Source organism: Sturnira hondurensis, unplaced genomic scaffold, assembly GCF_014824575.4.
Source record: "Sturnira hondurensis isolate 20B ecotype Veracruz unplaced genomic scaffold, ASM1482457v3 Scaffold0004136, whole genome shotgun sequence".
NCBI classification, from domain to species: Eukaryota; Metazoa; Chordata; class Mammalia; order Chiroptera; family Phyllostomidae; genus Sturnira; species Sturnira hondurensis.
The window spans coordinates 22,243,907-22,267,536 of NW_028076767.1; the positions used below are offsets into that span (position 1 = coordinate 22,243,907).

The 23,630-nt window shown below is 49.2% G+C and overlaps 1 protein-coding gene, 1 long non-coding RNA gene and 1 pseudogene across 2 annotated transcripts in view; 1 reads left to right on the forward strand and 2 right to left on the reverse strand.

The window, feature by feature from the left end:
- MANBAL (mannosidase beta like) overlaps positions 1–23,630 on the forward strand; it is a 24,678-nt gene continuing 1,048 nt past the window's right edge. The window contains exons 1-2 of the mRNA XM_037044025.1: positions 1–62; positions 11,106–11,313. Of these exons, the coding sequence (XP_036899920.1) occupies positions 11,164–11,313 (150 nt within the window). The 5' untranslated portion in view covers positions 1–62; positions 11,106–11,163. The remainder of the gene's footprint in view (positions 63–11,105; positions 11,314–23,630) is intronic.
- LOC118985452 (60S ribosomal protein L13a-like) lies at positions 2,963–3,564 on the reverse strand (annotated as a pseudogene).
- The window catches only part of LOC118985453 (uncharacterized), a 17,992-nt gene continuing 9,759 nt past the window's right edge, over positions 15,398–23,630 (reverse strand). Inside the window, exon 3 of the long non-coding RNA XR_005066122.1 lies at positions 15,398–15,656. This is a non-coding gene — a long non-coding RNA (uncharacterized LOC118985453). The remainder of the gene's footprint in view (positions 15,657–23,630) is intronic.

The following is a 23,630-nucleotide window of genomic DNA, read 5'->3' on the forward strand; positions in this document are numbered from 1 at the left end:
CTTCCGGGATCCGTGGTCTTGGAGAACCACTTCCGGGGGAGCGGCGCGCGGTAGCGCCGGTGGTGAGTGGGACGGTGGGGGCGGCCGGGCCGGGTCTTCGGGGCGGGGCGGAGTCGCAGAGGCGGCGGGAAGGAGACGGGTTTGGGCTGGGGCGTCTTGGCCTTGCTGTTCCAGGCGGCTCCGTTCTGTTTGCCTGAGCTTCTCTGTGCGCGGCCAGGGTAACTTCCCACGGGCTTGTTAGGAAGTTACTTGCAGATGGGAATTTGGGTTCCTGTGAGGCCGAAGGCTTGGCCCCGTCCCGTCCAGCGTTTTAGTTCAGAGCCTGGGCAGAACCCAGCGCTGTTTACGGCCACGACCTGGGCTTTCCTCCTGTGAGTGGAGGGAGCATTAGGAGCCAGATATCCGGCGCTCGAGGCCTGAGTGTGCCCGGTAGTGCCTTGTAACGGGGTGATCTCCGGTTTCCTCTCTGGTTCTCAATTTCCTCCCCTGCAACGGGCACGTAGGCTTGACCTGGGGATTAAATGAGATGATGACTGCAAAGCAGTTGGTGAGGGTGCACCGTGCGTATTTGCCGGTGCAAACACGGTTTGAAGCCTTTTCAAAACAAGTGGGGAACGAATGTGTGAAACTCGACACTTTTTAAGTACTGATAGGAAATTCGGATTTATTACATTTTGCGGGACATCTGCACACCAGTTTCAGCCCACGGGCCGCTCTGGGAGATGGCTTAGCTTTCCATGGGGCCAAACTTTAACCCACCTTGGAGCACGTCTTGGGAATTTGCTGTAGTGGGGTGGATGGTCTGGAGTGAATTATAATCATTGGTCAGCGATGGTCTTCCATCGCTGTAAGACCAATTCATGACGCCGATTTTCTATCCCGTCTTTTAGTTGAATTTTCAGAACAGAATTTTAAAATCCATTAGTAGCCAAGAATCCCCTACCAACACACTTGAAATCTTGTTTTTTTGTGTGTTAGAGAACATTTTATTTCTATTGGCTAAGTCTGGGAGCTCTAAATGTCTCAGGGGTTATTTATTTTGCAGTGTTGACTTTTTCAATAAAATTATTTTAGAACAATTTTAGACTTACATAGTTATTACATACATAATTACATAATTATGGCAATGATACTACAGTGAGTTCTCATATGCCCCACACCCAATTTCCCTTGTTATTAACATCTTACATTAGTATAGTACATTTTTCACAACAACCAGTTAACAACCAATTAACAACCAGTATTGGTAAGGTATCATTAACTAAAGTCTATGCTTTGTTCAGATTTGCTCAGTTTTCCCCTAATGCCCTTTTTCAGTTCCAGGGTCCCAACCAGGACGCCACATTACATTTAGTGGTCGTGTCTTACTAGGCTCCTTCCTCTTAGTTTAATAGTTTCTCAGACTACTTGTTTTAGAGGAGCTTGACAGTTTTGATTATTACGAGTCAGAGAGGTTATAAAATGACCCCCAATGGGGATTCATCTGGTGGTTTTCTCATGATTAGATTGGAGTATGAGTTACTGGCAATGGGGAGGAAGACTGCCGAAATAAAGTGCCATTCTTATCACATCACATCAAAGGCACTTAAATACCAAATATAAGTTGTCACTTCTGATGTTAATCTGGATCACTCACCTGTCACGTTTTTATATATTCGTTACTCCCTTTCAGTTGCCTCCTATATCCTTTGACATACCCCAATCAGTGTTTTGTTCTTCCTTTCTGCTCCAGGCTTATCTTGTATATTGTTTGTCTCAGTCCTTGAATCGATCATTTCTCCAAGGATTCCTGGTTCCTTTTATTGGCGAATGGTAGTAGACACCAAGATCTGGGTGCTAAGTGTTCTCATCGCTGCTGGGAAGCTCGCGCTTCTAGTCCCTCTAAGTGGACAGATTAAGAGATACATGTGTGTATTTAACACACATGTATCTCTTATATGTATATATACACATATCTAAATCTTTCTTTATGTAGCCACCTGTGTCTATATTAGGCTAAACAGCAGTTAGTTCATACTGATGCCTGCAGCTCTTATCCATCCCGCGTGGGTCATTCCAGCCTCCTCTGGCTTATCCGCAACCTCGTACTCCAACTGTGACAAACCTAGCTTTCAGTGTCTCTCATTCATGTACTTAATTGTTCAGTGTACACATATGGTGACTTCAGAATTGTAAACCTGTGTCGCCTGTGGGAATAACTCAGTCAGCTAGAGTATAGTGCACGTGTGTAGTTCCTTTCACCTGTAGTCTTACGGACTCTACTCATTTCCAAAGTTGCTAAGGTCCATACCCGATTCTCCCTGCCCCTCCAGAGAGGTGGTTAAATACATTTAGGTGCAGAATGTCACATTCTGCATTCCATTCTGAGATACCCTGACTTCCTAAATGATTTTTACAAAATACTTGCACTCACCACTGGCTGATGTGGCTCAGGGGATCGAGTGCCGGCCTGTGAACCAAAAGGTCACAGGTTTGATTCCCAGTCAGGGCATGTGCCTGGGTTGCAGTCCAAGTCCCCAGCTGGGGCATGTGAGAGGCAACTGATAAATGTTTCTCTTCCTCTCTTCTCCCTCTTTCCCTCTCTCTAAAAATAAACAAATAAAATCTTTAAAAAATATATTTGTACTCACTAAGTTTACTTTGTGCAGTACAGTTCTATGGGTTTTGACAAATGCTTAATGTCCTGTGTTCACCATTACAGTATCACACAAAATATTTTCACCTCCAGGGATTACATAGAACTTCTCAGCAGTCCTGTTGGCTTTCTTTTCAAAACATATCTTAAACCTGGGGATTGACCACCTCCGCTGTTACCTCCCTGGTGCGAGTGTGACTGACTATTACAGTAACCTTCTTACTGGTCTCCCGGTCCCTACAGTCGATTCTCAACACACAGCCAGAGGGACCACTTTTTCTCTCTTTTCTTTTTTTTTTTTTTAAGGAATTAGCAGTTTTATCGGGCTCAGACTACGAGTCCATGAGTCTTGAGGCCCTCTGTGTATCTGTCAGTTTGCTTTTCCATGTTCTTTTTGGTCTGTTTCTGTAGCTTCATGAGCTGCTTTTACTTCTGGTGATGGATCTTGGCCTTCTCTTTCCTCTTGTTCCCCAGTGTGGCCGTGACTTCCTGGTCCTTCCAGCCAACTTCCGGAGCCAGGCTGCCCTTGGAGGCAGACTTCTGTGTAGGCTTCAGATTCCCAGTCTTGGGGGCCGTGGGAGCCACCATGAACTTTTTTGTGCCCCGGAATCCCATCAAACACCTTGAGGTGCTCCAAGGTGGCCCGGCCTTGCTTGGTTGTGGGGCGGCACGCTTTGAGCGGTCTGCCAAAAGATGCGGTCAGAAGCGGTAGGGGCTGTGGGATGGCCTGATGGTCATCCGCTTACAGAGGAGGGCCATGTACTTCAACTCGTTTCTGTAGGAATTGCCAGAAACGTTGGTGCCTTCACAGCACACAACAACCACATCTTCCGGCCCAGCAGTGCCTGTTTGTCCACGAAGGCTGGCAGGAGATAGCCTCCGTCACTGAGTACCAGGACCTGCCCCTCCGCCCTCTTTGGCAGCTGCCTGGGAAAGGGATCATTTTAAGATGAGTCAGACCATGCCACCACCACCACCACCGTCGTCGTCGTCATCATCATCATCATCATCATCGTTGTCATCATCAACACCATCAGTGCTACGAACCTTCCCGTGGCTCCCCTTTTACTCAGAGGAAAAGCCAAAGTCCTCATAATGGCTTATGGACCCTGCACAGTTCACTATCTGCGGTTCCTGGTGACAAAGTTCATTCCTGCCTCAGGACCTTAGCCCTGCCGTTCCTTCGTCCCGGGGCACCCTAACATATTTTAATGACTTGTTCCTTTGCTTTCTTCTGGCTTCTACTGAAATGTCACCTCAGAGAGTCCCTTCCCTGACCACCCATATAAAATCGCATCTATTTCCTCCCTATTTATGTTTTCTTGTAGTGCTCACCCCAGACATTACATTATTTGTGTGTATGCGTGAGTGCCACTAATTGGAGGAAAACTCCACAGCAGAAACTAGAATAATGCCCAGCACATAGTAGGTATTCAATACATATTTGTCCAATGAATTGAATGCCTCTGACCACTAGTGTCTGGCATTCAGGGATGAACCTCAAGGGGTCTGGTAACCTTATCAAATTATTTGCTGTGTTTGGTAATAAATGGGCCTGTACTTTTTTAAAAAATTATTTATTTTTAGAGAGAGGGGAAGGAAAGGAGAAAGAATGGGTGAGAAGCATCAATGTGTGGTTGCCTCTCATGTGTCCCCTACTGGGGACCTGGCCTGCAACCCAGGCATGTGCCCTGACCGGGAATCGAACTGGCAGCACCCTGCCTCACAGGCCCATGCTCAATCCGCTGAGCTACACCAGCCAGGGCTGGGTATGTACTTTTTATTAAATTCTCATAGGGGTGTGAAATTTCCTCTTTGCCCCTAAGCAAGTGTGAGCCACGGGGCTAGAGACATTGCCAGACAGTCAGGTTCTCCCTGACTCACGGGGAAGCCTGAGCGAGCCCCACGCCTCTCAGCTCCTCCCCGTCACACGGGGCAGTTGTTGAGGCGGATGCTCTTGCTTTAAAGGTGGAAACCAGGCTTAGGCTTCATCACTTCCCAAGTATTTAAGTCACGCCCTGGAATAAACTCAAGATGACCCCAGAGTCTCTGTTGTCCAGGAGCTTATAGTGGACCAAGTAAAAAACATTAGACTCAGCGTAGTATTTCTCAGACAATAAGAAGTATGTTTTGAATTTGGTCCCAGAACATCTGTACTTGGATGTAGTTGGATATGACTGAAAAAAAGCTTCAGGACACAGTAACCACCCTTACTAAGATGCTATTTTCTATTGTCATTTATTTAAAGTCCTGGCTAATAAAAGTTAAAAAGTGCTGAGTACAGCTTTGGAAGTGGTTGCCATGCTCACGAATGGGTCATGCAGTGTGAACACCTTGGACCTAGTGGGGAGGACCTCAGCAGCGTCTGGAGAAGCCAGCCAGTCTGAACACTGAGCTGGCCGGGTCACCTCTCCAAGCCCCGGTCTCCTTATCCCCATTAGGGTTGCCTGCCTCCCAGAGTGGTTGTGAAGGGAATGAGACGAGTGTGTGTGCACTTCTGGCAAAAGGTTCATTCCCTGATGCTTCTGGGACCATGGCAAGGGGTGGGGGTGGTGAGCAAAGCCTGTCACAGGAGAGCCTGAGGGTAACGCCTCCAAAACTTAAGGATGAGTAGGACTCTTGTGACTTCTGTCATCCCGAAAGGAGAACCCAGAAATACTGGCAGGCAGGCTGGGACTTAAAGCCCGGGGTGCAGAGGAAATGAGACAGGAATTCTAAGGCACACGCACCGCGTGCAGAGCATTTTATGATTTCCTGCGCTTTTTACAACCATGCTTCTGTTAGACTTGTACTAGCCACATGTGACTATTGATCTTTAAATTAATTAAAGTTAAATAAAATAAAATTCAGTCTCTCAGCAGCCAAATTTATATGCTGAGAGCCACACGTTTCTGGTGGCTACCATACTAGAGAGGACAACTCGAGACCATTGCCGTCCTTGCAGAAGGTTCTGTCAGACAGCACTTCACTAAACCCTGTCAGGCCTCCTGAAAGGAGAACACAGGACATGGGTTTTTCTTTTAAACTGTAGTCATTGTTTCAGTATCATTCCAAAAGTTAAAACTTGCAACCCCTTCACTTCAACAGCAACTATTTCCGTTTTCCTGTGGCCTCTTTGGATCTTTAGCCAAAGAAGTCACAGTTTATACACTGTTGCAGTCACAGTGTTTACATTATCGTTTTCTTTGTTCAGTGGACGTTATTTTGCAGAGACTTTCTCTGACCTGATATTTGCCGTGTGTCTGTGTCCATGCCAGGGGGTTGAGCTGGGGGTTTATTGTCAGGTGCTTGAGTTGCTTCCTGCATTTTGGTGTTATGAGCAGCGCTGCCATGAACTTTTTCATACCTGAGGCCTTTTTTCTTCTTTTGAATTGTTTCCTTACTGTAAATTCTAGGAAGTGAGTTATTCAGTTAAAGGATATAATCACTTTTATGGCCCTTGTTATGTATTGCCTGATTGCCATTATTTTTTTAAAAGCCTAAATGCATTATAGCTTGGAATAGATATTATTGTTGTTTGGCTCCTGAGAACATCTAGTCTCCAGGAGGTCAGGAGACCAGCTCAAAGTGTAGCTGATTGCTGATGGAGCCTGGCTTTGTGCCCGTGCGATTTCTGATCCCTGGCCCCATGTTTTTATCGTACTGTAAATATTCATAACAATTTCTAAGTAACTCTAGTAAATCTTAACTATTGATAAGCCAAGTAGGCATGTCGTAGCCTTAAGCGTAAAGCTTGGGACTGAAGGCATATCCCCCACACACACGCACACAAGTTTATTTAGAAAGTCATGGAGGTGGCGGAAATGAGCCATAGAAGAAATGGGCTCAGCAAAGAAGTTACAGAGGCAGGAAGGGCCATTGGAGTTTAGGAGAAAGAGTGAGGCAAGGAAAATGCGCCTGGAGCAAGGGGCTGGGGAAAAGCACGGGTGTGCTAGAGAGGGGGAGAGAGCTGCTGAGGGCATTTTTTAAAATGTGCATTTATAAGGTACCACTGAAGAAATGAGAGATCTTTCTCATACCTTGTTCACAAGGCACAAGGTGCAGAAAACTGTCGGGGCTGTGTGTTTCCTCCAGCGAAGCTTTTCTCACAGCTGCCTTGGAATTCACTTCAGGGCCAGTTTATGAGCCACCCCCCAAATCTGCCTGGTGTCTTAGCGTCATACCTGGTATTTGACCAAAGATGGTATTCCTGAGCTCACGGCCCCACCTGATTCACCACACTTCTTGGATCCCGATGATATGGGTTCTTTCCAGAAGTCAGATCCTTGCTAGGAGGATCTGCCAGCAATGAGCTTGTTGAGAAACAAAAGGGGCGGGGGCGGGGCTCAGGCTTTGAAGCCAGTTCCTAAAGAAGACAAGCAGTTGGAAAAGGCGGGCCACCTTGTTGGCACAAGCGCAGGACCTTCCTAAGTGACCGACTGGGTTGAAAAAGAGACGATATTCATTTGCTTACATCTCAGTCTGTTTAGTGAGAAGGGCACTTTGGTCGTCCTTTAGTCACTCCTGCTTGTTGGAAAAACGATGCCCAGCAACGAAGCTGCCAAGCCAGCACAGAAGGTCTTGGGACCATCTCTAGCCAGAGCTACCAGTGTGATTTTACATTTTCTAGTAGCCTTATTTAAAAAGTAAAAAGAAACAGATAAAGTTATTTTTATTTTTTTAAAGATTTTATTTATTTTAGATGGAGGGGGAGGGGAGGGGAAAGAGAGGGAGAGAAACATCAATGTGTGGTTGCCTCTCACACGCCCCACGCTGGCCCACAACCCAGGCATGTGCTCTGACTGGGAATTGAAACAGTGACCCTTTGGTTCGCAGGCCAGCGCTCAATCCACTGAGCCACACCAGCCAGGGCAGATAAAGTTGGTTTTTTTTGTGTGTGGTAAGATACATGTAACATAAAATTTAACATTTTAACTATTCTTACGTGTACCGTTCAGTGGTGTTCGGAACGTTGTATAACCATCACCACCATCTATTTCCAGAACTTTTTATCATGTCAAACTGAAACTCTACCCACTGAACAGCAACTCCCCACTTTCCTCTTTAGCCCTCGGTGACTCAGAGTTTAGTTTCTATTTCTCTGAATTTGCCTGCTCTGGGCACTTTATAGAAGTGGAATGACACAACATTCTTTTGTGTGTGACTTACTTCATTTAGTGTCATGTTTTCAGGGTTCATCTGTGTATCAGGATTTTATTCCTTTCAACAGCTGAATGACATTCCTTTGTGTGTATATACCATATTTTGTTTGTCTGTTCACCTGTTTGATACACTCTTGACTGTTTCCACCTTGTGATTTCTCTTTTTAGAAAATAAAAAAATACTCATCCGAGGATACATTTATTGGAGAGAGAGAGAAACACATGGATGTGAGAGAAACATTGACTGGGTTGCCTCTTGTACATGCCCCAACTGGGGACCGAACTGCCAACCTAGGCAGTTGTGCCCTGACTGAGAATCGAACGTGTGACCTTTCAGTGCACAGGACGACACTATCCACATCGGCCAGGGCTGTTTCCATCTGTTGGATGTTATGAATGATGCAGCTGAGATCGTTGATACGCAGGCATCTGTCTGAGTCCTTTTGTGTACCTGGGAGTGGGAGAGCTGGACCAATGGCGAGTCTGCGTTTAACCTGTTGAGACACCACCAGCCTTTTCCAGTCTGTCTTTTCACTCTCTTGATAGTGTCCTCTGATGCACAAAAGTTTTCCGTTCTTATGAAAGCTTGTTTTATTTTTGTTTTGTTGCCTGTGCTTCTGGTGTCAAATCCAAGAAATCATTGCCAAATCCAATGTCACAAAGAGTTTCCCCCACATTTTCTCCCATGACTTTTATAATTTTAGTTCCTAAGGTTAGATCCTTGATCCATTTTGAGTTAATTTTTGTGCCTGGTGCAAGGTAGGCATCCAGCTTCATTCTTTTGCTTGTGGATATCCAGTTTTTTGGCACTGTTTGCTGGAAAGACTGTCCTTTCCCATTGAATGGTCTTGTAACCCTTGTTCAGAAATGAATTGGCTATATGTAAGAGGAGATCCTCCCAAACTATAATTATCTTCTGGAGGGCAGGTCTCTTGTATGCAGGCTTCCCCCCACTAGATGAGTGTTCTAGAAACCCATCTGTATCAGTGCACCAGCTGGCATTGTTGTGAGAGGCTGTGTCCAGCTTCAGTGAATTTTTCTTGTAGATTCTTACAACATGTTTGCCTGTTTCGTGATGGGTGCTTTATGAGCGCACCTGCCCAAACTGCGCTGAGTGTTCAGCAGCTTTTAACCCAAACAGCATGGCACTCATGCTCCACCCTCCCTATTCACCCGATTTCGCCCAAAGTGACTTTCTTTTTGTTTCCTCCAATGAAAATGTCCTTAAAGGGAAACATTTTGCCGATGTGGAAGAGCTGAAACAAAAAAATGGCTAACGTACTAAAAGGCATCAGAATCGGTGAGTTCAGAAAGTGTTTTAATCAGTGGAAAAGTACCTCAATAGGTGTGTTGCATCAAATGGGGAGCACTTTGAAGCTGACTGAAGTTTAAGCCTGTAAGAACAAATATAGAATTTTTTTTTAAGATTTTATTTATTTATCTTTAGAGGGAAGGGAAGGCGAGAAGGAGAGAAATATCAATGTATGGTTGCCTCTCACGAGTCCCCTGCTGGGAACTGGCCTGCAACCCAGGCATGTGCCCTGACTGGGAATCGAACCGCGATTGTGTGGTTCTCAGGCCCGCGCTCAATCCACTGAGCTACACCAGCCAGGGCCAAATACAGAATTTTTTAATAAATAGATTCTGTTAGGTTTTTTTGCCCCCCACCTCCCTTGAGAGGCTTTATTTGTGGGCTTTCTATTCTTTTCCACTGTCCTAGATTCTTATACCAGTACCACACTGTTTTGACTATTGTAGCTTTGAAACCAGTTTTGAAATCAGAAAGTGAATCCTCCAGCTTTGTTCTTTTTTCCAGTCCCTGGCTCGTGTTTAAGATCAGGTGAAATTAATAATGTAGTTAACCCAGTATATCAATTCAACATATAATCAATGTAACACATTCTTAGTGAGCTATTTTACATTCTGACATTCATCCTGTCTACTAAATTGAGTGTGTATTTAACTGAACAGCCATTCTCAGCTTGTACTAGCTGTATTTCAACTCTCAATAGCCACATGGGACTCTTGGCCCCCATGTTAGAGAGCTCATATGCAGCAGAAAGTTGCATTGTCGCACAGATTTCTGGAAACACGAAGAGCTTTCGAGTCAGCTGGGTCTAGTTCCAAAGTAGTTTTGCCCCCTTTTCCTTGAGGGGGGCAGAAGGAAGCCACTTGTGGGTGCTCTGCCAGAAGGGGGGCAGTTCAGTCGTACTGGGGGCGGGAGCAGTAAGAAAGGCATGCTGGGAAGTGGCAATTGAACTCGCCTTGGCGGCAGAGCCGGGGTTTCACCAAGCGGTAAAAATGGGGAAGGGCATCCTTGGCAGAGTATGCAGCCTGGGTAGCGGTCCAGGATTGTGGAAGAGCCCAGGGCTCTCGGAGAATTACAGGCAGTTCTTGCAGCTTGACTAGGGTGTTGGGAGTGAGGGGCCAGTACCAGACCTTCCACCACTGCCCCTGTTGTCCATGTCCCCCGCATCTTTCAGTTACTGGCAGTGGCCTGGCACCATTCTCCCTGTCCAGTCTGCACCCCTCCTCCATTTATTAGTCACTTCTCTGTTGAAATCCCTACTGCGGCTTTACAGTTTACTCAATCAAATAGGGAGCATGAGGGTCCTGCGAGGTCAGCCCCCACTCCTCTCTGACCTTACCTCCTTCCTGTCTCTCACCGGAGCCCCTCTCTGGCCACTTGGGACTCATACCCCTGCCCCAGGGTTCTGCACTTGCTTTTTCTCTGCCTGGGATATGTTCCCCGAGGTGCTCAGTGGCTCACTCTGAGACTTCGTTTCTCTGCCACTTTATTCCTGTCTCCTCCAGAGAGCACCTCCTGTTACACTGGACAAAGTAAAATGATGCCCTTACGTTTTTTCAGAACAGTTTTAACTAGTTGGCATTTCATATCTAAATGCGTTCTTTGCCCGCCTCTTCCTTGAGATGTAGGCACTAGGAAAACGGGTGTCTCTGTTCTGCTCCCTCTTCAGTGCTTGGTGTTCAGTAAGTATTTGATGAACGAATGACTGGATGAATAAGCGAACACATAAGCAAAACCTGAAACACAGCAGGCCTATGGTAAACGTATGTTGATTTGAGATTCTTATTGAAATGTTTGCGTTTACTTACTTTTCCTAACTTTATAATTGGAACCTTTTCAAACATAACAAAAAACTGGAAGAACGGTTCAATGCCTATCCATATATCCTCCACTTAGATTCAAGAATTGCTACAGTTTCAACACAGTTGTGTTATGTGTTCCTGCATGTCTGTGTGTGTGTGTGAAGTGGGACCATTGAAGACGCAGCTGGGGAAATGTGACGCTTACCCTTTGCCTTTAGACGTTGGCCGTGGAGTGTGTGAGCCCAAGGAGACTGCAGGCAGCAGGCAGCTGAGGCCATGGCCTCCGACCTGGACTTCTCACCCCCCGAGGTGCCAGAGCCCACTTTCCTGGAGAACCTGCTGCGGTACGGACTCTTCCTGGGGGCCATTTTCCAGCTCATCTGCGTGCTGGCCATCCTCATCCCTGTTCCCAAGTCCCACGAGGCGGTGAGTCCTTCTCTGTGAGCCTCACTCAGCCCCTCAGGCTGGGTGCTGGGTACTGAAAATGGATATCGCAGCAACGAAGTTCAGCAGGGACTATGCTGGGCTTTGTCGATACATTGTGTCTCCAGATCTCCGCCTGGCAGCCTTGATCTATGTGATTCATACTTTATTTGTTCACACATGTGTTCCACAGATTTCTACTCAGTGCCCCTACACGTCACACTGTTGAAAGAGGTAGGGTCTGCCCTCCAGGAGCTTCTGGTCTTTGGGGGCAGGGCACACATGAAACACACATTTCCTGAGAAGTACAGGAGGCTGTGTGGCCAGGGGGAGGACTCAGGGGCTGGACCACCTCCTCCCCCGCAGGGAGAGGGGCGTGCACCTGCAAGTAGCTGAGGAGTCAAGGAGGCAGCTAGTGCAAGGACCCGAATGAAGGCGACGGTGTCGGAATACAGAGGGGACGCAGTGAGAGGTGCAGCCAAAAGGGTCCCGAGGGTTTTAAGTGAGCGACTTAATGAAATGTAAGAAATGATCAGATTGCCTTTTTTGTTGTTGTTTTCGACTCTTATGCTACAGCTGTACACCCTCCTTCCACTACCACCCCCACCCCCACTTTTCTGAGGACACTGATTGTTGGTGAAGGTAGGTCATTGTCACCTATGGTATCCACATCCAGGACTTGGCTGATTGCTTCTCTGTGGTGTCATTTGCCATGTTTCTCTGTTCCCCATATTTCCTATCAATAGGAAATTTGATGTAGAGGCTTGATTCAATTCAGATCAGGTTATCTGGTGAGAATACTTCATAGTTGGTGCTGTGTACTTCCTGTCATGTGTCATCAACAGGCAGACTGTGTCTGGTTGTTGTGCACTGAGAGATTCTAGGATCGGTCAGTGGGTTCAGGTGGCCAATCCCCCTGTCAAAAAGTCCCCATCAGTCACCCACCTATCGGTTTAGCTTCCACTGGTGATCAGTGCCTAGATCCCTTATTCCCTCTCCATTTCTTAGCTGCTGGAGTTCTTCAACGAAGAACACCTTTCCCTCACTGGCTGTGTGGTTGCTCTGAAATGCTGTTCATGCTAAAAGGCAGGATCGATGCTTGGTTCTTTCTCTTTATTTATTAATTTTCAGAGTAGTGAGTTTGGGCTCTAGCAGCTTCCACTTTTAACCAGTGAAGCTTGGTTTTCATATATTTTGAACATATGTTTATATATTTGATATGTTTTAAGTTTTAGTTTTTTAAAGCTCACATGGTCTCAGTGAGCACTCCATCGAGTCGTTTGAATTACTGTCTCCCAGGGAAGGCCATTAGAGACTCTTGCCGAGGGTTTTACTGGGGACAGGTCACGTAAGCACCTCTGCCTGGCACAGACTAAGACTCCAGACTTCCAGAAGGAGAGCAGGTATTCAGCATAAACCTTATCGTTTGCACACGCAGTTTAGACACAGCAAGCCACCCTTACCCGTTCTGGGAATGGTGGGAACCACACAAAACTCGGTTTCCCAGATGCCAGCCAAGGGCCAAGCTAACCAGCTGACTTTTCTAAGGATAGAGTTTTTTTTTAATGTCAACTGTATTCTGCACACCTGCAATATACTTGTTAAACTTTAAAGTAACTGTATTGTGCCCTGGCCAGATAGCTCAGTTAGAGTGTCATCCCAGTACACCAACGTCGCAGGTTTGATCCCTGGTCAGGGCACAAGAATCAACCAATAAATACATAAATAAATGGAACAACAAGTCTCTCTGTGTGTGTGTGTCTCTCTTTCCCCTTTCCTCTTTCTCTCAAAATAATTTAAAAATAATATAACTACATTGTTTTTCACAACTAACAGTAAGACTCAGAATGAAATTTAAGATGTCTTTGTGGTTCTTTTTTTGGCCCACAAATACCGTCCTGGTGGGTGCTGTCTGGTCAGAGTACCGTGTTTAGCAGTTCTTTCATTCACACAGGTGTGCTCCCACCGTGACATGCAGTTAGGTTAATTTGCTTTCATTTGTTTCTAACTTTTAGGGATTTTTTTCTTTAATTTAAAGTTATCTAGAATATTTATATACAACATTTCCAAAGTCAAAACTGTATTACAAGACAGAGTCACAGAAGTTTCCTTTCATCTCAGGATCTTGCACCCTTTCCCCTCCCTCTCCCCATATAGGTACCGTTTTTTTTTTTTTAATTTAATTATTGTTCAAGTACAGTTTTCTGTCTTATATTCCCAGCCCTGCCCACCCCCACCCCAGTGTTCCCACCTCCCTCCCATTTCCAGCCCCCCCCCCAACCTTAGTTACTGTCCATGTGTCCTTTATACTTATCCTTGAATCCTTCCCCTTTTCCCCTGTGATTCTCTCCACTCTCCCCTCTGGTCCCTGTCAGCCTGTTCTGTATTTCAGTGTCTTTGGTCATATTTTGCTTGCTTGTTTGTTTTGTTGTTTAGGTTCTTGTTAAAGGTGAGATCATATGGTATTTGTCTTTCACCCCCTGGCTTATTTCACTCAGCATGATGCTTTCCAGTTCCATCCATGATGTTGTGAAGGGTAGGAGCGCCTTCTTTCTTTCTGCTGCGTAGAATTACATTGTGTAAATGTACCATAGTTTTTGGATTCATTCATTTACTGATGGGCATCTAGGTTGCTTCCAACTCCTGGCTATTGTAAATTGTGCTGCAATGAACATTGGTGTCCATAGGTTCTTTTGGATTGGTGTTTCAGGGTTCTCAGGATATACTCCTAACAGTGGAATTGCTGGGTCAAAAGGCATGTTTATTTTTAGTTTTCAGAGGAAATTCCATACTGTTTTCCATAATGGTTGTACCAGTCTGCAATCCTACCAACAGTGCACCAGGGTCCCCTTTTCCCCACAACCTCTCCAACATTTGTTGTTTGTTGCTTTGTTTATGATGGCCATTCTGACTGGAGTAAAGTGGTATCTCATTGTGGTTTTAATTTGCATCTTTCTGATAGCTAGATATGTTGAGCATCTTTTCATGTGTCTCTGGATCCTCTGTATGTCCTCCTTGGAGAAAGGTACCGTTTTTATTATTTTGATTTTTTCCTTCCTTTTTTTCTTTTTTAAAACATTTGTAAGTGCATATGTATGGGATATATTCAGTTATAGTCCCCCTCTGATACACACAGTATAGCACACTAGTAAACACAGTTTCAAATCTTTCTCTTCACTTAACAATATACAGTGTGTTCTGGAGATCCACGCGTCTTGGAAATGACTGTGTTGTAGTGATCCTGCTTGTGTGGCTGGGAGGATGATGGGGACCTGGGGAAGGAGCCAGCTTGGGCCCGGGTGGGGGAGGAGCATGCTGAGTTCAGTGTTAAACAGCAGCCTTTGAGATGTGCGCGTCTGTATCATCAGTCAGAGCCCCTGGGCTCAGTACTGATCAGCATTTGGGATGAGATGTGACTGAGGGGCAAGTGTGGAGCAAGAGGAGAAGAGGTATGGGTCCGTGCTGAAGGAGCTCCAGCACTAAGGGAACAGGCAGGGAGGAGTGGCCACCCAGTGCACCTTGGTGAGCCTGGGCAGGCTCTTGGCCTCTGGGTTGACTGTCCATCCCCATTTCTTATTCGAGAAGTTTCGAGAAGGAGGTCATGATTGACGTTTTTCAACCCACACTTGTATCACATTCTGAAAACGTCGTCCCTGTGCTCTGGGGCGCTGTCCTCAGACACGGCCTGCTACTGGGCATTATAAATAACAAACAGTTTTTATTGTCATTGGCCACCAATGAAGCCTGCTAAGAGTCCCCAGGGAGGGAGGTGATAACTGTTCTCATTTTGTAGGCAGATGTCCGAGTCAGAGGTGTGTGGCCTTTTGGAGAGCTGCTGCTTACCTCTTACTGTGTCCTAGCCCTTCCAGGTTGGCCCCAGGGGCCCGGGTCACCCCAGCAAACTTTCAGAAGGTGGTGGTGGTGGGGGGCTGCTTAGGGATTTTTGAGGTTTCTAGTGGCCCAGGGGGTTGCAGTCTTTGAGGCAGGAAGTTGGCAGAGGGTCCGCGGTGTGCCTCCGTTCCCTCCCCCGACCTCCTCCGCCATTTGGAGGTTAGTCTGGGACAACAGCCTCGTCTGTTAAAATATAAACGCAGTACATAAGCTTTCATTTTAATTTGTCTTGCAGTTTAGGGGAGCAAGGCTCACACAAGCGAATTGTCTTAATGATTGAGGCTTTACTGTTTTAACTTTTCAGTTTTTCAGTGGATCAGTAGCAAAAATAGTGCCATCAATTTACCTTTTTGTTGGAGCATCATACCAGCAAATGGCCCCCAGTTACGCAGGGGTTCGGCTGCCAGCTCTCCTCCGCGTGCCCCTGATGCAGCCTTCTCTGGCTCCTCGAAATTCTAAAGAAATGGAGAGGAAACACAGGATCCTCTGTGTAGACAATCTTACAAAGAGAGGCTGAGTGCTGAGACTGTGCTTGCAGGCTGTGCCTAGCAGCTAGCTGGGACGTGGAACTTGGATGGGGAGGGGAGAAGATGGGGCTTTTACCTTGGGGCTAGGTAGCTCTTAGGAAGGAAGGGAGGCTGTGGGAATGGGCACAGTGTGTGGGACTCCAGGCAGCCCAAGGGCGGGGGTGGGGGGTACCTGGAAATGGAGGGTGGCCTGAGGTGAGAGAGGACAGAAGAGGGGGTGGGTGGACCCAGAGAATAATCTCATTCTTTTTGCCTTGTTGCTTAGGGCAACATCATCCCTCTTGCTTGGCCTATAGAAAGAAACAAGGTTTATTAGTGGCTTTTGGGGTCAGAAGATAATATTTCTGGCTGCAGATGATGGGAAAGCCTTTGAAAAGCAAAAGAATGTCTTTCTTGTTGATCCAGTAAGCTGATTCTTTTGCAGCTAGTTTATGAGTTCAGTACTTCAATCCTGAGGAAATTGTTTGAAAGCCCTTTTGGGGGTAATCAGGGAAGAAAAGAGGAATACATACAAATGCTTCCCACCCCACCCCCTTCCTTTTCTTAGTAGCAGCAAGAACCAATGGGGCAAATCAACACCAAAGTCCCTGGAGCCCTAAGCCGATTGAGGACTTTCCTTTTCTCATTGACAACTCATTAAACTAAGACTGAGAAAACAAACATTTGTTTGAGCCTGGGCCGCGTGCACAGAGACGCTGGTTCACTTGTGCTCCGAAGCCTTGGAGCAGTGTTTTCTTGCAGCGCCCAGGTGGTGCTGGGTGCAGACACCGGGCCAGTCCCGAGACCGTGCCCGGAAGCTCAGACCAGTTTCCAGAGGACAGGGTGTGTCCAGTCCCCCAGGTGTTAGGTGTGAAATAACAGCAGGACATCCAAGTGGTAACGGGGCGGGGGGGGGGGGGGGGNAGAGGACAGGCTGTGTCCAGTCCCCCAGGTGTTAGGTGTGAAATAACAGCAGGACATCCAAGTGGTAACGGGAGGGGGGGGGGGTGTAGAGCCGTGAGAACTTGGGAATAGATGCCTGGGAATTATTTTATCAACATAGCATTATTTCTTGAAGCCCTGAGAATGAATTGCTAAGCTTTTCAAGGGAGGTCAAAATTTAGGAGAGGCCTGAACTTAAGACATTGCTTGAAGTACTGGAAGGAGCTTCTTTGCAGTGTGGGTGCCCTGAAAAGAGGGGGTGCTGTGTCTGAGCAGGGATGCAGCAGGGCCCCTGGAAGGGGCGGGAGCCCAGGACGCCACCACTCACCACCTGCGTCCCCTCTGCCTCTCCTCTCTGCCTGTCTCCTGCCTTTCAGTTCTCTTTCCCGGGCCCAGCTTCCTCTGTGCGCTGGCTCTGTGGTTAAGAAACATGGCGCAGACAGCTCCCAGAGGTGACTTCAGCTGCAGCGTCCTGGGGCTGTCTTCGTGCTTGGTCTCAGTTTCTGAATCCCCAGGGAAGGAACTCCAGCTGACCCAGCTTGGGACAGCGATGGCCGGTGTCAGGGAAGGGGAGGGTCCCCTAGAGTGACCTCTGAGGTGGAGGGGAAGGTCAGTTCTCAAAGGAGCAGGAGTGCTGTGCAGACAGGGCTGGGGTCTCCATTCCTCTCACGCTCCCAGGACACTGGGCAGAGGACCAGGAGATTGTGGTCTCCCCCAAACCACCCAGTGGTTCAAGGAGAGCACAGAGAAAACCCAGGCCCCACAGAGACGGGGAGTGAGAACAATCGAGGGATTGAGGAGCAGCCGCTGGGTTTGACGACCGTGCTGTGTTCAGGCTGCTGTCCTTCAGAGTCCTTAAAAGGGAGCCCCGAGTCCCTAGGGGGTCCCTAGGTGGGCTTCAGAGGTCTTTGAGCTCCCTGAAAGCATGTACAGAAATGTGATGTGTGCATGCTCAGGCACATTTTCTGGGAGGATGGTCTTTAGCCTTTCCCCAAGTGGGTGCCGCAGGGTGATGAGGTGGGAGCCCGGCCCAGGAGTTTGAGGAGTGGGGACAAGGCAGCGGAGGGAGGGAGCCCGTCTCCCCTCCCTTCTCGAAAGCCTGCCTGAGCTGACTCCCAAGCCTTGTTCTTTTTCTTTTTTTAAAAGAGATTTTATGTATTTATTTTTAGAGAGAAGGGAAGGGAGGGAGAAAGAGAGCGATGGATGCTAGAGAGAATCATCAATTGGCTGCCTCTTGTACACCCCCCAACCAGGATCGAACCAGCACCTTGACCGGGGATCAAACTGGTGACCTTTTGCTTTGCAAGACAACGCCCAACCAGCTGAGCCACACCGGTCAGGGCCTCCTTTGGACCAGTTTCTGTACAGAATGTTGATCCACTCAACCCTGAGCAAGTGGGTGTTGACTTAGTTCAGCGACTCATACAGCAGCTTGTAATAGTTCATCTGGCAGTTAATCATAAACTCTCCTAGTAGTTTCAATGCTGACTGCGCTAATGCCTTCCTACGTTCCCTCAGAATGAGACTGCACTGGCTCTTAGAGCTGGGAATTTATCAAACTTGTGGCGGGCCTCTGCTTCCCATGCTTGCACCTTGGCCCACAGGTCAGAAGGGGCAGTGCATGCCATTTCTGCCAGGCCACCTTTGACTGGCCACTCCTGTGGCCACAGTGACTGAGAGTCCTCCCAGAACTGCAATTTTATTTATTTATTCAGAGAGAGGAGAAGGGACCTGGCCCACAACCTTGGCATATGCCCTGACTGGGGATCGAACCGGCAACCCTTTGGTTCACAGGCCAGCACTCAGTCCACTGAGCCCCACCAGCCAGGGCAAGGCTCTCGATTTTAAACTAGGGCCCAGATTGCTAGTAAAGGCTGCCCTAGTAAATAATTAACCCAGGCAAGTGTATACCCATTCTCCACACCTCAGGAGACAGACTCGCAGAACCAACTGTGCAGTTCTGCCCTGTATTATTTTTAAGCTTGGCAGGGACAGTTTTACTTAACAAGCTGCCTCTAAGAGATTGCCGTGCAGTGGGCAAGGTGAAGGTGTAAACATGGTCTCAAGATGTGTACCGGCTTGTAGGAGAGATGGTTGGATACACAGGGAGCCACAGACCAGCAGGCGGTGGGGAGGGCCTGCGTGATGCTGAGTTGCGTCTGGAATGCGCTCCCAAGGCTGCCCTCACTAATCACAGTCCTCGCCTGCTGAGCACGTCCTGGACACTGTACCTGTTCTCCTCTCAAGATCAGTGCTAGTTCCTTCTCTGCGAGGCCTTGTCAGCCCCCACCCTGCCAGGGCCCCACGCAGGAGTGTGCAGCGGGGCACGGGAGCTTTCGCACTGCCCCACCTGGCCTCGGTGCTGGGTGCTGGCCTACCCTCAGCTCCCTGAACCTGTGTCATGCCTGCCCCCAGAGCTCCTGAGGAGCAAGTGAGGTAAGGGGCGTGGGGGCTCCCCGGGCTGAGCCCAGTGGTTTTCTCTCCCTGGCCAGTTGAGGGAAAGCGTGGTTTCCACCCCTGCGGGATGCCGTGTCCTGATTTATAGGGGCAAATCCACACCGAACTGTGTCGTGGAGAGCATGAACTTCTTTGTGCTTTCCCCGCTGGAAGGGATTCAGTCCACTGTGGCACAGATTTAATTTTGTGCATCTGATGAATAGCAGCAATTTTCTGGCCTTGAAAGCTGTTGCGGAGCTGCTTCGTTATCGATGAGGCTGTGTCCACAGGGGCCGTTTCTGCGGACCCAGGGACCTCCTGGCAGGAGAGGCTTTCTTTTACTCCCAACAGTGTGGCTGTCGAGGAGACGTGAAACTGGCTTCAGAGGAGGAGAGGTGACCTCAGATTTGAAGAGGGGGCTGTAGCTTTTGGAGTCTGCCCTCTGCCTGGCTTGTACCAACAACGTGTAATTGAAGAGAAATGAAAAGTCAGCCATTTGCTCAGAGTCATCCTCCCCAGCCAAAGTTTGCAGCATTGCTCTGCGTGGCTGGGGCCCCAGCGGCCAACACACATGCATAACAGCTGCCCTACGGTAGGTTCTGGGGCAGGGCCGCTGGTCCCGGGTGATGGGAGATGTTAGCGAAGCTTGCATGGGGCCCATCACTAAGTACGTGTTCTCTCCTTTGCTGCTCCGTGGTGCCTGGCACAGAACCCGCCTGCCCTGGACATAGGTGGGGGGTGATGAATGCTCAGTGCCTGTGCAGAACGTGAAAGGGAACAGAGTACCTGGGAGCTGCTGGCTTGCCCAGTGGCCCGGAGTGACAGAGTTGGCTGCACAAGGGGCTGTGCCCTGAGACCGGTCGGGCTGGAGTGCCGTGGCCCTGGAGGCCACACCGAGGCTCTTGGAATTGGTCTTATGCTGAGAGAGACACTTATACCAGAGACCCTTTCAAAGCAGAAAATAGACGGTATCTCCTAAAACAACAGTTTCGGATTCTAAAACAACGTGGCAGGTGGTGAGGAAAACCTGTGGGAGGCCGATGCGATGAGAGGCAGGCAGGAGACCGTTCCTTCTGGTTGGGTGCAGCAGCGTGTGACCAGAGGGGGCTGGGTGGGATTCAGAGCCCACCAGAAAGGGGAGTGGCCGAGACCTGGCACAGGTCGGATGTGGGGCACGAGGGAATGGCGAGAACTCAGAAACGGCATGGAGCTTTCTAGCTTGGGTAACTGAGTGGGGAGGATGCCAAAAACCGAGGTGGCGACGGGAGGAGGAAGTCTGGGCGCGGAGACAGACACCATGTTCGGATGACTCGATCACTGTGATGCGCACACACACCCACAGAGAACTGCGCTCATCTGCGAAGAGTAAAGCACAGCTCGGGGAGTGCCAGCCCACTTTCCTGACTCCTGGCGGGACTTGAGTCCCAGACAAGGGGGTTCTGAAGGACCCTTTGACAGACAGAGTCTGGAAGAAGCTGTCCTTGTCATTCCACGGTCACCTGTGGCTCCAGGGGCTACCACACAGAGTGAAAGCAGATTTCACAGTTGACGCAGATCCTCTGCCTCTGTAACCCCAGGGTCCCTGGGAACCCGGGGGAGGCTACACTGCAGGTAACCATGAAGGGCTCAGGTTCAGATCCTGGCTCTGCTGCTCACCGACTGAAACCTCAGCCAAGTCATGGGACCTGAGTGTCCCTTCTTTCGTGTATAAAATAGGGCTCAGTGGGGCTTCATGAGGCTGAAATGAGTCCAGACCGTGGAGCACAGGGCCAGGCACTTTGTACATAGTGTGAGCAGCTGTCGTGGCCGTGGTCGCTGTTGTTACTAGTTGCTGTGTCGGTGAGTATGTACTTCACGTATGGGTATTGGGTTTAAAGTCTGCTTGCGTCCTCTATGCTCGTGGGAAAAGGGAGGCTAGTCTTAAGTTATATTTTCACAATGATAAGCAAGTGTGAAGTTCCCATGGTTATGGGAGATCTTGCTTGTTCTTTCATTTCTTTCATTCATTCATTCATCCAGCAACAGTTGAAGCTGTCCCGAGGAGCTCACAGGCTAGTAGGGGAGACCAACATGAGAACATGTAATAGTGATAAAATAATAGTGGCATCATAAAGTTCCTGGGGACCTGGGGGGTAGGGGTGGAGGAGGGCATGCACTTGGCTGCAAGTAGAAGAACAGAGAAAGAAGGGTAGATGGTGAGTAGGATCGTGTTCTTGGGCTGGGCCAAACCATGGGGAGGGCTTTATTGGGAGGCCAAGGAAAGAAGGAGTGACCAGTGGGAGCCCTGGGGCCTGACCCAGTGTGGTGGGTGGAGAAGAGCACAGACAAGGCCGGAAAGGTGGCCTCCTTAGATGCCCGCCCAGGTGTGGGCCGTGAGGGCAATGGAAAGCCACTGGAAGGCTTAGGATAGTGGTGTCAGCACCTGAGAAAAATTCCTTTGGCAGGTACACAGGGAAAGGCCCAGAGAGCAGGGAGGTTGGTTAGCAGAGGGGGAGCTAGGGACTTCGATGCTAAAAACAGGGGCCGAGGCAAGAGGTGGAGGGGGTCACATCAATAGGACTTGGTGACTGGCCAGTGGGGGAAGGGACAGGGTGGGCCTGCTGGAGAAGGGCCACGCCCAGCCTGGGACAGCTGAGCTGGAGGAGGAGCCTGGGGGATCCAGGCTCAGTCATCTGACAGACAGCTGGGCCAGGGTAGAGGCCTGGGAGGTGCCAGGAAGGATGAGGCACCTGAGAGGGGGTGTGAGGAGCCAGGTGGGTTCTGAACTGGGCTCCACTGAAACGGGAAGAGCTCGGAGTGGGGCTCCCCCTGGGGGTCCTGGCAGGCCTGAGCCTGCCGTCTGCATGCCCAGGGCTCTCAGGGACCCACTGGTGTCTGGAGACTGATAGGTGCTGCTCTGGGGATGGTCCCTGCTCTTGGAAGGCATTGTCCCCTTTGGGTCTGGCTCAGACAGCAGCCTTCCTGCCGAGCTCTGGGCCTGCAGCCTGTGCACTTGACACGCTGGCTTTTTGAGGTTTGGCTTTGTTTGTTTGCTTCTCTAATTTTTTTTCTTTGCCAAATTACATAAACAATGTCAGTGCAGAGGGACAGGCTGGGGGAGTCTAGAGCTGCCACCAGAGATTTGGCCAGAGGAGAGACCAGCCTCCTCGTTATTTTGGGAACATCACTCAGGGGTGTGGGGGGCTGGGCTGGGCCTTTGCAGATGGTGTCTCAGCTGGCAGGGAGGAGAGAAGATTATGCTCACCTGCCGATAAGAGGGAGCTGACAGACCTCTGGACCGGCCTTCAGCCGAGGTCCTGTCTCTTCTGTAGGGTGGAGGCTTGGGCCAGGGGCCGACGGGTGAGCTGGGAAGGACAGAGCTTAAAGCGAGCTGGAAGCCGGGAGTTGGCCAATTAAACAGGGAAAAATATTTTCCCTTCCAGAAAAAGTGTGTTCCCTCCTCGTAGTCTTAGTCTTCTCTTCGTTTTCCCATTATTAGGTAAAAGAACACAGGCACCAAGAAACATTTTCTTTGCACAGGACCTCGGGGGGCTGTGGGCACTGGAATAAGGAGGCAGATGCTGCCCAGCCCATGTCTTTCAGGAGGGGATTTGGGGCTAGTGTCGCCAGATGTTTGAGTTTTCAAGAAACTGTGAATCCAGATTGAATGAGAAATCTCCCCATTGGCCTTCATTCTTAAAAACAAACTCCGTAGGCCAAGTGAAGCCTGCCTGTGGGCCGGATGAGGCCCGGGAGATGCGGCCAGTGTTCCCTGAGCCAGGTGGGCCTTGCTCACGCCTTGCCCGACTATGGCACGGTGATTTATCACCCAGGGGGAGGTGACACTCCACAGGCCTGAGTCCTCTCCAGATCCCTCTGACGTGAGCCCGAGCGGCTGGAGCAGGCCAAGGCCCGTCCCCAGAGCCCACTTTTTATAGCAGCACAGTGAAGGCCAGGGTTGGAGCTGCAGTGTTGAACTTTGTTTAAGCCACAAAACCTTTGCTTAAACCAAATCTTGGAAGAAATCACAGTGTACATGACAGATAAAAACCAGAGCTCCTCCAGGCCTCCGGAGAGGCTGGAGTTCTGCCCCCAAGCTGCCCTATGCCCCCCCCCCATGGGGCACCTCTGCCAGGCCCCACGGAGCAGTCCAATGGCTGGCTGCCTACTTGCTGGCTGGTGGTCTCCACCCCTGTGGCTCTGGCATTCTGGGGGGGGGGGGAATGGGGAAAAGAGAACAGCAGGGCCAGAAGGGGAGCAAGCCACAGTGGGGCTGCCCCATGGCTGGCTCCTCACCCAAATTCTGTCCAGGCCCTGCCCAGGGTGACCAGCCAGCCACTGGGTACAGCTACATTTACTGGGTCCTTTTCATGCATTTTTGCCTCCTCACACTCACCCTCCAAGGTGTGCATCACTATTTCCATTCCCCGGGTAGGTAAATGGAGACACAGAAAGGGGAAGCAAATTCCCTACAAGGTCACTCGGCTGGAATGTGGAGGAGCTTGGATTTCACCTGTGAGACTCCAAGGGCTGTGTCCTCCCTGCGGGGCCTCCTCCCCGTCTCCA